Here is a 17,400-nt window from a genome sequence, read left to right as displayed (position 1 = left end):
AAAAAAAAATTTTCAGGACTATATCCGATTTCGGAACAAAACTAGGTTACTGCAGAAGCTGCAGCCACTGAGCATAACATAGAAACAGCGAAAACAGAAGAGCACATTTCAAGTGCATGGACCAGAAGGCAGGAAAATATTTATAAGGTAACCTTCTGTGATAGTTGGTGGCACAGGCTGCACATAAGCTAGCAAAAGATATGTGCTCACACTACAGTTGCTCAGTGTGCAGCTCTGATGACAAGCATCTGTGTTGCATGTGCTGTCAAGGATGGACTAAAATCTGCACACAATGAAACAAAATAAAAAAAAGCTTTCAGGATAATTAATTCAATTTGCAATGCACGGTCATGGCACAAATGTAAACTAAGAATCTGGACAAACCATGTGGGTTTTGCACACATTGACAATGTAAAAAGATGCTGGGTTCTCAATTTGTGCTTGCTTACATACCCTGCTCATTTAAATGCGTGATAAAAATTTGATAAGCTTGCGATTAAGCTGCACGAACCCAGCACCTTAGATGCCTGCGGCCCCAACTAGGACATTTCTGAGATTTCATTTTTTTGAGCATTTTGCTGTGTCTATGATGACTGCCAGCAACAGCAATATCATTTTGAGCATTGGTGAAGACCGCTATAGCAGCTATCACTGCAAAACATCCCACACAGCCAGAGTGACCCGACCAATCGCCTTTAATGACCAAGCAAGCTGCACAAAGTACAAACGATGCTACTGGTACGCAACTGGTACTGCATGCCTCCATGTGCGATGATTGACATTTTACATTTGTCCTTGCGGCTGTCTTTGCTGAACACTAATCTTGTCTGCTGAACACTAATCTTGTCTGCCATATGTCAATGTCTCTTCAAGCATCTTTTTTCCTTAGTGCCTATGCCTAACCTAACCTTGCATAATAAGACTTTTCTCATGTTTACTACTGAACATGAAAAAAAGAGATGAAAATAATGAACAAATGAAATGCAAACCGGAAATTGCAAGGAAAGACACCTTTCCCAAGTAGTAACTCGAGGGCAGAATCTGGCACTGCTACTTATCCAGTAGCCGATGATGGTATAGGTGTCACACAAAGCGTACAAGCCGAAATCATGCTGATATTACTCAAATTTCTCATACGCAGAAATTACACAACATACTGTCAAAAGCAGAAACTAAAGAATGCATTCTAGTTAGCCCTAAGTTTTTCGTTCGTCAATTGTCCTTCACTGTAACCTATGGTTTTCACTGCTCACCATGCCGCGGTGCACAAGGCGGCCATAAGCCAGCGAAGCATTGAATGAAGTCACGCGATGCTGGCAGTAGTCTACTGTCTGTGACAGACAGACGCCGAAAGTCCTGCAGACCTCCTACTCACACAGTGAATCTTGGTGTAAAAAATAAATATCCAAAAATTAGAATTATGGGTCTCAACTTCTTGCGGCTGAGAACCAAACCTCATGTTGAGCAGCAGAATGCCATTAACTGCAGAGCCACCGTGACAGGTGAATTATGATCAGTTCGCCGAGCAAGCCGATCCTTTCAATCATCGATCGAGGCAACTAAACAAAGGCGGGGCGGCACTCACGTTCTTGTCCAGTGGCACGTCTGAGAAGCGGCCCGTAAGGCGCAGCGTCAGCCTCAGTTCTTCCAGAAGACAGCAGCACAGCTCACGAGGGCCAAGCCAGTCTGTGTCTCGGCTGTGCGTTGGCCTGTCATGCATCCTGGTAGACACACTGTCTGCAACCCTGAAGACATGGCACAACACAGAGTAAGTCTGAAGGGATATGAAACAAAATATTATTGCGATCTAGGTCGGCATATTTCGCCTATACAGCACTGGATAGGACATTCTAAGCCACTTTAAATATTTTTCACTACATTCAAACCTCGGTGTAAGTTATAATGAACTTGCATTGAACATGAAAATAGCTTCGTTATATCGGATATTGCTTAGGATCGTACGAACAGTGATCAAATACTGCAAGAATCAAATGGAATATAGAATGCTTTTCAAATAGTTTATGAATAATGAACAGCAGTTCTCACAATTAATATAAAATGATGTTCACATCCCACTACTCGTAATGTTAGCAAGTCTCTGTCAGTACATTGCACTGCCTGTTTTTCATGTTAATGCCAACTAGAATATTGACTACTCCTGTTTGCTCTCCAATTTGCACCAGTCTCTTCCCGTTTCTTAATATTACGGCTAGCATTTTTCGTTCCATCGCTCCTTTTACTCTCAAGTTCCTACCCCACACGTTAGCACTGGTAAAACGCAATGATTGTACACATTTCTTTTCAAGGATAGCAATACGCTGCAAATCATGATGTGGTTCTTTCTGGGGTTTTACGAGCCAAAACCAGTTCTGCTTATGAGGCACACTGTAGTGGAGGGCTTCGGATTAATTTTGACCACCTGGGGTTATTTTATGTGCACTACAATGCAAGCACACGGGCATTTTTTCCATTTCGCCTCCATCGAAATGCGACCGCCGCAGCCGGGATTCGATCCCGCGACCTCGTGCTCAGATGTGCTAATTAATTCCTACTGTGTAGGTCATATAAATTGCTGTATAGCCAGCTCCACCACATAAGCTCTGACATTTTATGCCTATACTATACCTGCAGGCATGACATTTAGTATACATTTGCTCCAATTTTATCTTTGACAGCTCACAGTTGACATTTTGAAATATAAAAAAAGTATTCATAGGATATTCATACTCACAAATAGTGACTACTTGATTCGGAATCGAAAAGGACACCATTCGATTCATTATGTGAAAGTTTTGCATATTCACACCTGCCTAATTAATATTCCTGAAATTGGCAAGAAATATCCGAGATTTGCTTCATTATATCCGATAATTCGTTATATTCGTGTTCATAATTTTAAGGTTCAACTGTATCTTCTTGTGATATCAGCATATTGTCACAATATCAGGCTGAGGCTGGTCACTGTTGATTATTAATAATTGCATTGCAACTGTAAACACTTTACTATTGGGCTGTGTTTATGAACTTCTTCCTTCGATTCTGCTCTTTCCTTATCTCCCATCGCAAGAAGTGGCCAATCTCAATGACAAGGGCAGTACAGCATTGTGCAAGCCAATGATGAAGAGCAAGGATAATGTATACAGATTAAGAAATTTGAGCCCTGGAAACTTGCAGACTTTCCCTATGCGAGCACACGCGTGCACGCACGCAAACACACACACCCCACACACACAGCACACACTATAAAAAACCACCCAAATGCACAACTCTGCAAAATCTGTGGTTTCACTGATAATATCTGCAGCAAGGTAAATGGAAGTGAAATTCATTTTCTCCACTAGTAATCCATTCATTATTGCGATCACAAATATATAGACATTCCAAGCGAAATTTTGCTGTCAGTGTCACTGTCAAGTTTTGGATACTACAGTTTTTAGATGGTTGGTGATTGGGTCCATGTTGATATCACCTTGTGCCATTCATGCTGACTGTTGTTTCTTTCCTTATTTCCTTGCTTTTCATTTCCTGCTGACGCTTCGTATGTGTACATGTGCCTAGCATCGTCAGTAGAATAAACAGTTGGAAGTCAGCGCTCTTTTCACTCTGTCTCTATCGTCAGTCCCTTCTTGTTTTCTTTTTTTTTTTTTTTCGTGCTGTTACACAAGTTGCAATGAATCAACCAGCCCAGCAAGCCACCATTAGGCTTTCTAGGTGGTCCAAAATTTCACTGCCCAATTAGCATTAAGTGAAAGAAACACACCAATCCTTTGGCTGCAATAAAGTACAGAGCACCTCCATATGATGAAAGGACGAGTACACTTTGAAAGGATACTTTCGCATGCATTGCACTACAATTGTGTGAAAGTATGTTTTCAAAACTACATTTTTAAAAATTTTGTGGCAAGAAGCGTCTTTTCTGGTCTATCAAGCCTTCTCTTAAGGTAAGAGTAGCATTTTCTGGTACTGCAGATTGGCAACTCACTATTCAATCTCAAATCGTTTCTTTTTTTTTTTTTGTTTAGTGTCCCTCTAGAACTGCTAAGCTTATTACACTTGACAACAATGGGCAATCATTCACAACAGACGCTTACCTTTCGACTTCGTGCCTAATGAAGCTGAGAAATGACGACACTTCATAGTGAAGTTGCGAGGCCCCAGAAGAACCTGCAGAAAAAAGCAGGAAGAAGTTCATGGCAGGAACTTGCTATCAACAAATGAAAAGAAATTAGAAAACCTGTAGCAGCTCTACAGCGCTTTCTACATGACCCCTGGCTTATTTACATTGTAGAAGGTATTGCATAATTACACCTCGATACGTAAAGTTGCATTAAGATCAAAACTCTTCATTATATCCAACATTCAGTTATAAGAGAATGAACACCTCCAGCCATAGTCGACACCGGGAAAGTGATGCGAAGCAGACAAGTCATGGCCTCCAAGGCAACGAACATGCGCGCCCGCCTGCACATCTCGGCGGCAGTGCGACTGGTGTGTGTGGCCATGTTCGCAAGCCCGCAGCCAAGCTACCGCAACTGAAGCCAAGGCTATGCCAAAGCAAACCACTTTGAAAACACTGACAAAAGCATGGCTTGCACAAAAATTGTGGTGCCGCTCCGCTGTCTCCAACAGCCACTGACGAAATCATGATTCTGCCCAATCATATGAGGGCAAGCGAACAGTTTGCTTTCCGAACCATTACAAGATCGAGCACGCTATGTGTGCATCACACGAATACAGGTAAAACATTTCGAAGTCGAAATAACCTGCGAGATGGATTTCTGCAGACACACACAGCATCCACAAAATATCAACGGTGAATAAAACATTCGTAAAGTTAATGGGAGCAGCCAACTGCAAAGCGCAGCACCTTGTGACACTGATATCAACGTGGTGATGTTCAATGTACTACGGTGCCACTACTACTGCGGCTAATAAACATCTGATAGCATAACAACCACAATGTAACGTCACAAGTCTGTTACACAAGTTTGTGTTGGCTACCATGCTCCTGGTCATCCCACCAGTCCCATGACCTAGCCCCTAGGAGCCTAGGCCCACATTGCTGCACCTGTCGCGTGGCCAGTCTTGCTCGTGGTGGGGGTGGGACGCTGCCTGTGTCCCTGAAACAGTTTTTGTCGTACTCAGTGTAAGATTGTTCACACTATCTGCGTTGACTGTGCTGCACTGACTGTACACTACAATGCCGAATGCATACGTTGTCCGCCGAACGCAGCATGGTTCAGGATAGTTCCGCACGTTTCCCCGCAATAGCCCTCAGCGGCAGAAGTGGATCGAGTTCCGTGTGTGCCACTGGACTCGAGGAATGGACCCCGCCGAAGAGCAGTCTCATTTGCTCACTTCATTTCGAGCCTGCCTGCTACAAACAATATCTTCTGGGCTGGGTGTGGCATGGTTCTCCACCAGAATCTAGACGACGTGCCCTCCAGCCTAATGCTTTGCCAACTATTTACCCCGTCGTGCGTCAGGAAGATGCTTCCCAAGTGTCCTAGATGACAGGTTTGTACCACTTGCAGCGGTGCGTGTGCATACTGATAGCGTCACATGTGATGATCCATCATGAAAAATGGTACCTCTGTGCAAAATATGAGCAGAGATCAGCCAGCGGTTTAGCAGGAAAGGTTATGCGCACCTTGCACTCCCATTTATACATGCAACACTCGAGTATCTTGCATGGTATGATTATCCTTGCTTCATTCCATTCATTTGAGTCCTTCAAATACTAATCTTTGCTTAAAGAATGTATCTTGTTGCCAAGGCGAACAAGGGAGTACAAATTTTGCGTTTTATGGCCAGACATTGAAAGGCAACAAAAATAAAGTTTTATCCATTGAAAGGCAACAATGAAGAAGAAATACTTGGAGTAAGCAGCATTTGGTAACCTTATTGGTAGGATAAAGGTAAACATAATTAAGATAGAAGAGCTCCAACTGAAATGTACTGTCACTTAGGCAAGGGAAGATTTAAAGGGGGTGCACTGGGGGATACAGCCCCCCTCAATGTACCCAGAAAACTGTCAAATAAAGCGAGAAACGTCTAACTTGTAATGCATGGCAAGTAGCATTATTTTTATCTATAAACTCTTTGTGGTGCCTTTGTAGACATGAATCCGATGACTTTGTGTTCCAATCATTTAGCATTTAGATTTTGTCCAACCCAGAAACTACATAATTTTCACAGATCCTTCATCGTTTGCACACATCCTTCTCATCAGAAACGATCACAGCTTCACGTTACAAACACTCTTTCCTTGTACATTTCCGCTTGGCTTCAAGGTTTTTGTAGAAAGAAGTTTCAATTTTTCAGGATGTGCATGTTTATATCACCACAAAACAAGTTTTCTATATAAAGTACCAAAGTAATGAGCCTTTTATAGGAAGTGAAAGTTGAAAGTTTTGTCTATATATTACAAATCAAAAACATTTAGGATAGGAGTCAAAACCACACACTTGGTGCAATGACTGTAAACAAATAAAAAAACAATTATGAAAAAAAAAAATGCTGCCCCATACAGAGACTGACCAATAAATCCAACCCTGTAGTCAGAGAGCTCTGACAGAGTCCATGGCCAACAATGTTACATAGTGAGGCAACAAGGAGAGACTGTTGTCATCAATCTCTGTTGATAAAACATCTGAATTGGAATACTTCCTTTTAAGCAAACTTTTATTCAAACTAAACTTTCTCAAATGAAGTGGAACTGCATATAGTGCCTCAAACATTAATAATTTCAGAACTTGTGCGCACCCATAAACTATGAGCGCTCTACAGTCAAGCCATGAGTTTTTTTCGGTTGCAAGTTGTTCATAACAGCAAATCTTCAAGCAAAACAATAAAAGTTTATTATGAAAAAAGAAAAATACTCTGTAAATAAAACCTATTTCTGTGCAGTGCACTGGAACTGAAACTTGATAAAATCTAAGCAAGTCGGAGTTAATTATTCAGGCTGCCATTATATTAAAGAAGTTCCAATGCTGTGAGGGCAGGCTTTGCACTGATGGCATTCCCAAATACGAAGGTTTCAATAAAAAAAGCTGCGTCCAACAGAATGTCAAAGAAAACAAATACACACAGAAGCGGAGCACAGTATTCGTGACGTAGAGCTTGCTGACAAAGCTAGCAGATAAAATGAAAAGCTGCTCTGTCTCCACTGACTTTAGTGCACATTTCTTTTCCACGATATTCTGTCTTTCTTTTTGACTATTCACATCTCTATAGTATTTTGCATGTGCGTACACGTTCATTTCACTGCCTCAAACTGCATGATCTCATCTTTTTTCTCAGGTTGAAAAAAATAAATAAAAAAGGATAACACCCTTTATGCACTTGTTTGATGGCCTGTTTGAAAGAGAAGCATGCCAAGTTTCACAAGTTTCTCTCTTGCTTTCAAAATGCGACATGTTCGGCACCGTGCGCATGGCACCGTCAGAAGCGCCCACTCAATTGCATACTTATGGAGCTGAATTTCAAAGCTCCAGTGCACTGAGGTTTGGCCATGCATTACAGAAGTCTGACACCTCTCCCAGCAAAGGTAAAAAGCTATCGAATGTATGAGCTTACATCAGTCACTATTACTCACTGCATGAGCACCCATTTCACTGCATGAAAATGGTGACAAAATTCAAGAATGCCATTGTACTGAGGGGATGGTATAAGCTAAAGAACTACTGGCAATCAAAATCAACGTTAAGCCAACCACTACACTACACCTATTATAACCATGGTATAGATTTTAAATATAATGCTACATCAGTCTGTTGTGTACTAGAACAATAAGCACAGGTGAACTACACCATAGCTGACATTGTGATTTCAAACCCTAATTGCAGAAATATTGGATACTCGAGGCAGTCTTTTCTACGGACCCATTTTATTTTACATTCTTTCGCCTAGCCCCGGGCACCAATAGCCATAACCGTTGGACAAATAAAGTTAATTCCTATCCTATCCTATCCCCCTTCATGGTTGGCTTGAACGCTACCGTGTCGCTGTTATTGCTGGGATCAGCCATTTATCGTGCCTACGCAGTGACTGAGCCGGGTCCAACCCAATGACAAATGGCAGAATTAATAGAAAAATTCAATGGATTGTTTGAAAATACAGCCCAGATGCATTAAAACATGACTGTTTCTGAAAAAAAAAATTAAGGTTATGTGAAGGATAATCAATTCATCCCTTGGTAAGTAAGGCAGGAACTGTTCTTTCAATACTTCATGAAACAAAACATGAAGAACGAATGAGCATTGCAAAGATTCTGGATGACTAATGAACAAGATAAGTGCAGTGCTACTCAGCAGCATTGGCATGAATATGAACCATTTCTCAAACGCTAGGCGGTATAAGCGCCAGCACGGAAATACTGTATTTGCAGTTACGAAATTAGTTTGATAAACAAAGCCTATTTGCAGTGGAACAGAAGCTTGACAAAGCCTTAGCAAGCTGAAGCTGATAATTCTGGTTTCCATGATCTTAAAGGAATCACAGTGCTGTAATGGTAGGCTCTGCATTGATGGCATTCTCAATTGTGAAGCTTTTAGCAAAAAAGAAAGAATTGTGTAATAAAATTCCAAAGGAAGTAAATACAACAGTACAGTATCGATGAGCTACAGCTGATGAAAAGCTGCTCTGTCTCCAACTTTTGCGCAATAGATGTCAGTATAGTAAATGCCCAAAAAGGCAGAAGGTGCTGACTCTCTGAGAAAGTGAATACCGAGAAAGAGAGATACTGTCTCTAAAGGCTTACTGACATGATATTTTCCACTCATCATTTAGTAAATGAAGGCCTGGTACCATTAAACCCTAGAATAAATACTCACAAGCCTCGGAGTGCCCTAAATAATTTATAATAATACCTTTCCTACAGCCAGTTTCAGTTTCGTTTCTACTGTGCCGTGATATCACAACAAAGAAGGTAGTCACGTCGGAGCAGCACATTGCAATGTTTCAACACTCACTCCAGCTCGCTTGGTCGTCAGCTATGCAGCTACATTGGTCCTCATCAGTAGCAGATTAGGATGTGACAGGGCAGAACCACAGTGGGTGTAAGAACCAGGGTGTCGAACCAAACCCTGAACCGAAAACTGCCCCCAAACCGGAATTCTAGCTGGAACTGAACTCGAACCTGAACTGATTTTCTTATAATGTGCCTGAACCCAAACTAAACCCGTATAAAAAAACAAAGGTTACCTGTTCGGCACGAAACGATTCAAGCATATTAGAATGCAGACAGGTGCTTCATAGATGAGAGATCCTTCGAAATTATTACGTTTTTTAGTCGGCACACCCCATGAGCAGAGCGCTGCGTTATGTGTGAGAATGGGTGTTTGTGCTAGTAAGGGTTGGGTGCAAAGGTGTGTGCTGGTACCTGAATGGCCACCTAGGCAGAGACGCTTACACTTCTGAACTTGGCCATGTCAGCTGCTTTCCTTGGCCGAAACATTCTTTCAAGGGCACCGCAGAATTACCCTTTCTGTTGAAGCTGCCAATTCGGCTGTTAGGCCAGCGCGCTACTGTTACTAGAAAAACAGTAAAACGGACACGTCAAGACACTTGGAAAACAAGAAATATGGTGTTCTTGAGAAGAGAAAATAGGAAAACAAACTAGTTGATCAGCATGGCTTCTTGTAACAAGAACAGCGTGGTCCATAATGAATTCCATCACCTTCTCAATGCGTGGTAACAACGACTGTAAACAGCGCAGGATTTTATTACTTTTTTTTAGATCTGTTGTTCAACGAACGTTTAGTGCCTCCAAGCAGTAGATACGGTTTTCAATTTTTGCAAATTGCTCTTGGGGCACAATATGCGTGACTTCGACTGTCTTATCCATGCTTAGTAAGCAGAATACTCTGCACCCCGTGCAGTTGCATAAGAAATATTGTTGCGATGTTTAGCACAAACTGTCCTTGTTCATGGTTCAGAAGCACCAATGTCTTCACCTGCTTTTATTTAAGAAAAGAGCAGTGACGGCGGCAATGCGAAAAGTTTATCTGAGTAATCTGAGCAGCACGCACCTATACAATAAAAAAAAAAAGAGGTCTCAATGTGGAACTGCGCGGCCACTGTTCGCATTGTCAGCATCTCAAAGTCCGGATCTATGCTGCACACTCATGACCAATGCAATGCAACATTTATGGAAAAAAAAAAAGAAACTTTGCCCTTTCAGTTGTGACCGTGAGAATTTGCGCTAACAAATCTGTGCGCTTTTACGCCTCGGAAGACTAGTATTTTTTACTAGGTGTGAGAGAATATTCCAAATTTCAAATATGAATTGAAAAGTCTTTATCTGAAAACTCACTATTCGAAGTTTTCAAATATTCCTTCAGGCTCCTACTGAGTTCCTGAACAAACACAAGCAGGAGATCACTTATGCACAACAGTTACCAGCTTCATTTTCTTAAATTTTTGCGCGCAAACAAACAGGGACGAAGAAAAGGAGACACAAGGACGAGCGCTTACGAAGAAAAGGAGACACAAGAAAAGACACAAGTCCTGGTGTCTCCTTTTCTTCGTAAAAAAAAAAAAAATGAATCTGTTCCAACTAGGCCGACTCGCAGTTATGCTTCAGTTACCAGCTGTTGGGCAAGAATGTCTCGTCTTAGGCAGCCTACGAAATAGCTGTTCCGATTTATGCAAATAAATTTATTTTTTTATTATTTTCATGATGTTTAGATTCTATCAAAATAATGCAGCGCTGTAGTATTGTCCTTTGTTTTTTTCAATGAGCACTATAAATGCTCTCTATTACATGCATTTGGGATGCCCTATTCCTTTATTTTTTTTTACTACTTTTAATTGCATCGTGGACCAGATGTAATTTTACTGTATCACAGTGTGCATGTAACAAATAATGTAAACAAGCCTTTAGTTTCCACGAAATTTTTAATTAAACTTTTTTTCTTATAAATTTGAAATACTTAATATTATACTCAACATAGGAAGGTTGTTTTTGTCAAATACTCATATTTGCAATTTGATCAGAAAATGTTAGTATTCGAACACCCCTATAACTTTCTATTGTTTTGCCTGTACTCAGTACAGATAATACTAAAAGGGAATGCGAGAAATAGGAAGGACATGTCGAGGCACCGCACTGGGTGCTCCATTCTCTTGCGACGACGCTGCCCAAGATGACAGTCTTCATGCCTGCTGTAGCTGAACATTAAACTTCATTGATATCTTTGCAAGGAACATTGATTCCTGTCTCTCGTGAGTCAGAAAGAACATTTCTTTCACCTCCTGTTAAAGCATGCGCCATGCAGACAAGTCGAGAGCACTCTGCAGCCTTACGCCATGGGGCAGGATAAAGCTTACTGTGTGTTGCGAACCGTTACATAAAGTTTTGTTCATCCGAACCGGAATTGATCTGGAACAAAATCGGAGCGGGCTGGACCCAGTCGAACCACTATTTCTTTCGGTTCGACACCCTGGTAAAAACCTAGAAATGTCCTGCGCCCATGTGACCACTTCCTGTATCATGACAGCATGACACCGTAGCCTCCTAAGAAACGAAACCGAAACTAGCTGTAGGGAGCTCCGAGGCTTGTAGCATCATGCAGAGCCAAAGCCCCTCCATCCACGTGCGGCTGCCACTTTTGCTGCCTGGTTGGTGAAAATGTGTATGGAGGTGCTTTATACAGAGCGAGCTACCTTCCTTCGCCAGCAGGAGTGCTGCAGTGTTGGGGAAGTTGGGGGTCAATATTTTCTGTCATCTGCTAGCGGCATGAGGCCCTGCGCTTTTGTATTTTGCCCTCACGTGATGTTACATAACGCGTGACGTTACTTTTTCTGTGGCACAACTAGCTCTTGCCGATTCTGTATTATTGTTGGCCGTACTATTAGGGAGGAGGAGGAGGAATAAAATGTTATTGTAGAACCAGCACTTTATGATGGCCGGGCCTAAGCCTCCCATGAGACGAGGGAAGAAAAATTGATTATGCAACTAGAAGCTACCAACAGAACTCACTTTCTGATCTTGATTTGCAGTGTAGTCATCTATTGTGAATGAATTGCGGAGTTTGCTCTCTCACCCACACCGCTCTCTTCCTGTCACCTAACGTTAGATTGTAATTAGAATAACCAATATTAAAAGTGACTTGTGCGGTTAGCAGCAATGTGCATGGTTAGCATGCGTGCAAACCACGGTTAGTCGCCTTGTGTGCACAACTTGAAGAATGGCGCACTTGCTCTTTTATTCCTTCAGTGCATGCATTTCGAACAATCTACACAATTGATTCATTTGAGTATATATACCAAGTGGTCTGCTCTTCAGCGCTGTAAAACATTTCTTAATAAAAAGAAGCACAAGGACCATGTGCCAATTTGCGAGCGTGAGCATGAATCACTCGGAAGGTGCCTTTTTTGTGCTTCGTCCCACGTGCAACCGGGAAGCCTTATCGGAAAGTTCTGAAACAGTGGCCTAGTACCTCCAGAAATTATATATTTGTGGCTCCAAGGTAATCAATCAAACAGAAAAAGTAACAAATTTGTGTTCACGATGAACAGCATCAACTATTGTAGTTCTTTAGGTCAATATTTTCATTTTGTCCAAATTTTTCACCATTTTCATACACGTTCGCAGTGATCGCTCCATAGAGTTCTATGCTTTCGTGCTGAAAAATTATGCCCCCTAGCGTTACTGTATAGCATATACTGGAACTCTAGTAAGTACTGGAGCTACCACATGAGCGCTGTGGCAGCAGAGAAAGAGACGCTGGCCAGTGCAGTCATTCTGAAAGCAGGGCGTATTTTGTTGTAGGTGTTCTGTTGGTGGAACGCCGCCAGTGTGCGCGCGGCTTCAGCAACCTTTTATTTAGAAGAGGTCCTGCCCATTTAAACAGACAAGCATACATGACCCGCCATGGTGCCGTACGTAGTGGCTTTGGCGTTGCTAAGCCCGAGGGTACGGGATCAAATACCGGCCGCGGAGGCTGCATTTTGATCGGGGCGAAATGCAAAAACACCTGTGTACCGTGCATTGGGTGCATGTTAAAGAAGGCCAGGTGGTCACAATTAACCTGGAGTCCCCCACTGCGGCGCGCCTCATAATCACATCGTGGTTTTGGCATGTAAAACCCCGGAATTAAATTTTTTTTAATAAATGGGTTTGTACAGGCCTGCTTTGAATGTTTGTGCCCTGTTCGTTGTTTGGACAGCAAGTTTCCACAGTGAAAAGGCACAAATACATGGTATAAAGATTCAGTTTCCCTTCCCCGGCTCCAAACACACACACACAAAAAAAAAACTTTTTCATTCACGCAGATACTTTTCTGGGAGTTGCCATTTGGGTGAAGAAGACAACGTTTGAAGAGATTGTCTTTCCGCCATCTTGGAAGTGCTACAGCTCGCTGTATATATTTTGTAATGTAGTGACAAATACCGGCGCCAGCAGAGGACGAAGAAGAAGACGTTTCTTGTTGTTGGTCCTCTCTCTCGCTCCGCTTGGCCGTTGCCTGTTTCTGGCCTTCATAAAAACGCTCCGTAGCTTTATAGGCCTGTGTTCGTACTTTCGCCGATTCGTGCGTAATTTTACGTCCATAATCGCCCCCTTAACGCAGCTGCTTGCCAACAGCCAAGGCATCTCGGCATGGTCTACAGCTTGCGAAGACGCGTTTGCCACCTTACGCCATCTTTTGATATCCCCACCTATTCTACGCCACTTTGACCCAGACGCTCCAACAGAAATCCACACAGACGCTAGTGGAGTCGGCCTGGGCGCTATTCTAGCCCAGCGTAAGTTTGGCTTCGAAGAGTACGTCGTCTCTTACGCCAGCCGCACTCTCACCAAAGCGGAAATTAACTATTCGGTCACGGAAAAAGAATGTCTTGCTATCGTTTGGGCAATCACCAAATTTAGACCTTACGTATATGGCCGTCCATTTGATGTCGTGACTGATCACCACGCCCTGTGCTGGCTGTCGTCATTAAAGGACCCATCTAGTCGCTTAGCTCGTTGGGCGCTTCGTCTCCAGGACTATGACATCCGTGTTGTCTACCGGTCAGGCCGTAAGCATTCGGATGCCGACGCTCTTTCGCGCTCACCACTGCCTGATGAGTCTGGTGCTGCGTCTGTCTCAAGCTATGATTCTTCCTCTCTTACATTGGGCGACATGCCATCCGAGCAACGCCGGGATCCTTGGATAGCATCTCTTCTAGATTATTTATCTCAGCCATCACCGCGCACCACCGACCGCTCGCTTCGGCGCACTGCTCGCCACTTTGCCATCCGCGAAGGGCTCCTGTACCGCCGCAACTACCTCTCTGATGGCCGTAAATGGTTGCTAGTGATTCCTCGCCATCTACGTTCTGACATCTGTGCCTCTTTTCATGCGGATCCTCAATGCGCCCATGCCGGTGTCCTAAAGACGTATGCACGCCTACGGCTTCGATACTACTGGCGCGGAATGTACCGCTTCGTTCGGCAGTACGTCCGCTCGTGCTCCAAGTGTCAACGCCGCAAGAGCCCACCTAACCAGATAACAGGGCAGCTTCAACCATTGCCTTGTCCCTCCCGGCCTTTCGACCGTATCGGCATTGACTTGTACGGCCCTCTACCGTACACCCCAGATGGCAACCGCTGGGTTATCGTCGCCGTGGACCACCTCACGCGCTACGCCGAAACTTCAGCGCTTCCGGCGGCCACAGCACGTGAAGTCGGCTCGTTCATCCTTCGCAACCTTGTTCTTCGACATGGTGCGCCTCGCGAGCTACTGAGTGACCGTGGTCGTTCATTCCTCTCCGCGGCTGTAGAAGCCCTGCTCCGCGAATGCAACATTGTCCATAGAACTACGAGCGCCTATCATCCGCAAACCAATGGTATGACTGAACGCTTCAATCGCACTCTCGGCGACATGCTCGCTATGTACGTTTCCGCTGACCACACTAACTGGGACCGCGTCCTTCCCTTTGTTACGTATGCCTACAACAGCGCCAGTCAGTCGACCACAGGATTCTCTCCTTTCTTTCTTCTTTATGGTCGCGAACCTTCCTCGTTTATGGACACGATTCTTTTGTATCGCCCCGACGCTTCAGAATCTATGACTCTATCCGAAGCTGCCACCTATGCCGAAGAATGTCGTCAGATCGCACGTTCTCCTACCGCGCAAAACCAGGCCAGCCAGCAACATAGTCGAGACGCCGGCTTGTGCTTTCCCTCATATTCACCTGGATCGCTGGTATGGCTCCGCGTTCCCTCGTCTACTCCCGGCCTTTCCACAAAGTTCATCTCAAAGTATGACGGCCCTTACCGGGTTCTACGACAGACGTCCCCCGGTCAACTACGTCATTGAGCCCGTTCAGCCATCTACGGACCAACGGCGTCGCGGACGCGAAACTGTTGATGTCGACCGACTGAAGCCGCACTACGACCCACCAGTGCTGCCTGTTCCATAGGTCGCCAGGGTGGCTCCTTTTTCGCCGGGGAGTGATTGTAGTGACAAATACCGGCGCCAGCAGAGGACGAAGAAGAAGACGTTTCTTGTTGTTGGTGCTCTCTCTCGCTCCGCTTGGCCGTTGCCTGTTTCTGGCCTTCATAAAAACGCCAAGCGCATCTAACCTTGAACGCGTCTTATCAGTAAATATATTTTCAGTTATACCATTTCCCGTAGCAATATTTATGAGACGCTTCAGTAATGCTTTTAACAGCAGGAGTTGTATGACATATTTTGCCATCTGCTTCGAAAACACCAGTAGCTGCTCCAAACTAGCGCCTTTTTCTGTTCCGAAATCTGCTCCAAAAAGTAAATTATCGCTTCCATCACTGACATGTACTCAAGTGCCCAGAAGTGAAGGTGCGCTCCTCAAGCAACTCCTCATATGAATTGCGGAGGAGCATTATCAAAGCACAGTGCGTCCTTCACTCGATTTGTGTGTTGGGCTTCCTTCGCACACATTACATGGAGCTATAAAATCGAGCACTTTAGCTCAGTTCCATGCCATTTCAGCTCGCCTGTCTTTCGCACAGGAGTGCATATGTGCTTTGCTGCCACAAACTGCATGTTCTCTCTTTTTAGCTCACACAGAGGGAGAAAAAGAGTTAAATGTGGAGTACAGTAAAACCTAGTTAATTCGGATTTCACGGGACCGAAACAAAATGTCCGAATGAACCGAATGTCGAATTATCGAGAGAGTAAAAAAAAAATGCTTACTACGTCAACACACTTTTATTTACTGAACGAATGAGCAAATCCAGTTTCTATTTTGCTGAATAGCAGTGCGTAAGCTGCAGTTTTCGTCATGTCACGACTGATTGGCTTTCGCAGCGGCGATGGCCTCGAGAATTCTTTCGCAGCGCGCGCCTTCATCCGAGACACGCTTTTGCACTACGGCACGCACATCCAGATTATTTTTCGCCAGTGAGCTGGTCACCAACAGATCGACCATCCATCACAATGTAGCCGGTGCTCCTCATCCTCGACAGCTTTGAACCGAGTCAAAACGAAACAACCGTTTGCCGCAACTGCGAACGACACCGCGGCGGCTAATCGACTGCAATCATGGATGGCGATTACTGCAGTTTTGAAGGCACGCGGCCGACGCTTGCACTGAGTCAAAACGGGACTACCCTTTGCCACAACAACTACGTACGATACCGCGGCTGCTATCGGCGCGATCATGGATGGCGACTACGCAGTTGTGAAGGCACGCTGCCAATGCACGCACCGAGTCAAAACAAAACTACTGTTTGCCGCAACAACTGCGGACGAAACCGTGGTGGCTATCAACGCGATCATGGATGGCGCCTACGCAGTTATGAAGGCGCGCGGCCAACGCTGGTCTTATGCGCGGTGGTAAACGCAAGAATAAAGGCTTTAAACATTCACGTACACATGAATGTACACGTACACGTACAAGTTGGGTGCTAGCGCCGTTTTTGCTCTTCCTGTGTAGCACATTTGCAGCGCTCCGCGCTCGCCGAGCTCCGAGAGTTGTCCGAATTAACCGACTGCGCGTCCCAATACGTCCGAATTAACCTATATTTTGATTCCATTAAACAATGTATGTGCCTGCCGGGACCTAGAGGACGAGTCAGAATTATCCGATTTTCTGAATTAACGGGGTGGAATTAACGAGGTTTTACTGTATGATCAATTCATCACTTGATAAGAGGCACAAATTGTTCAGTCCATATTAAGTGACACGTAAAGAAGAATAGCCGCTACAAAGGCTTTGAAGGACTAATAAACTAGGCACTGAAAGCCAATGTTACTAACAGCAGTTTGCATGAGTGACTGCATGTGCTAATCGGCATAAAAGGTGCAGGGCACAAACAATAGGGTATCTACAGTTACAAAACTAGTTTGCTCAGTTAAGTGAACAATGGTTACAGAGAGCTTGCACGTTTTCAAGGCGCATTTGCTTCAAACAGTGGCAAAATTTGCTAGG

At 44.0% G+C, this 17,400-nt stretch overlaps 1 protein-coding gene across 1 annotated transcript in view; it reads right to left on the bottom strand.

Annotated features, from left to right (window-relative positions):
• LOC119462352 (protein MMS22-like) overlaps positions 1-17,400 on the bottom strand; it is a 151,998-nt gene that overhangs the window by 108,008 nt on the left and 26,590 nt on the right. Inside the window, exons 5-6 of the mRNA XM_049672947.1 lie at positions 4,092-4,164; positions 1,586-1,745 (exon numbers count right to left, since the gene is read on the bottom strand). Coding sequence (XP_049528904.1) covers positions 1,586-1,745; positions 4,092-4,164 — 233 coding nt within the window. The remainder of the gene's footprint in view (positions 1-1,585; positions 1,746-4,091; positions 4,165-17,400) is intronic.

Source organism: Dermacentor silvarum, chromosome 8 (genome assembly GCF_013339745.2).
Source record: "Dermacentor silvarum isolate Dsil-2018 chromosome 8, BIME_Dsil_1.4, whole genome shotgun sequence".
NCBI classification, from domain to species: Eukaryota; Metazoa; Arthropoda; class Arachnida; order Ixodida; family Ixodidae; genus Dermacentor; species Dermacentor silvarum.
The sequence above is the reverse complement of the archived record's forward strand: the minus strand, read 5'-3'. Positions and strand labels throughout refer to the sequence as shown.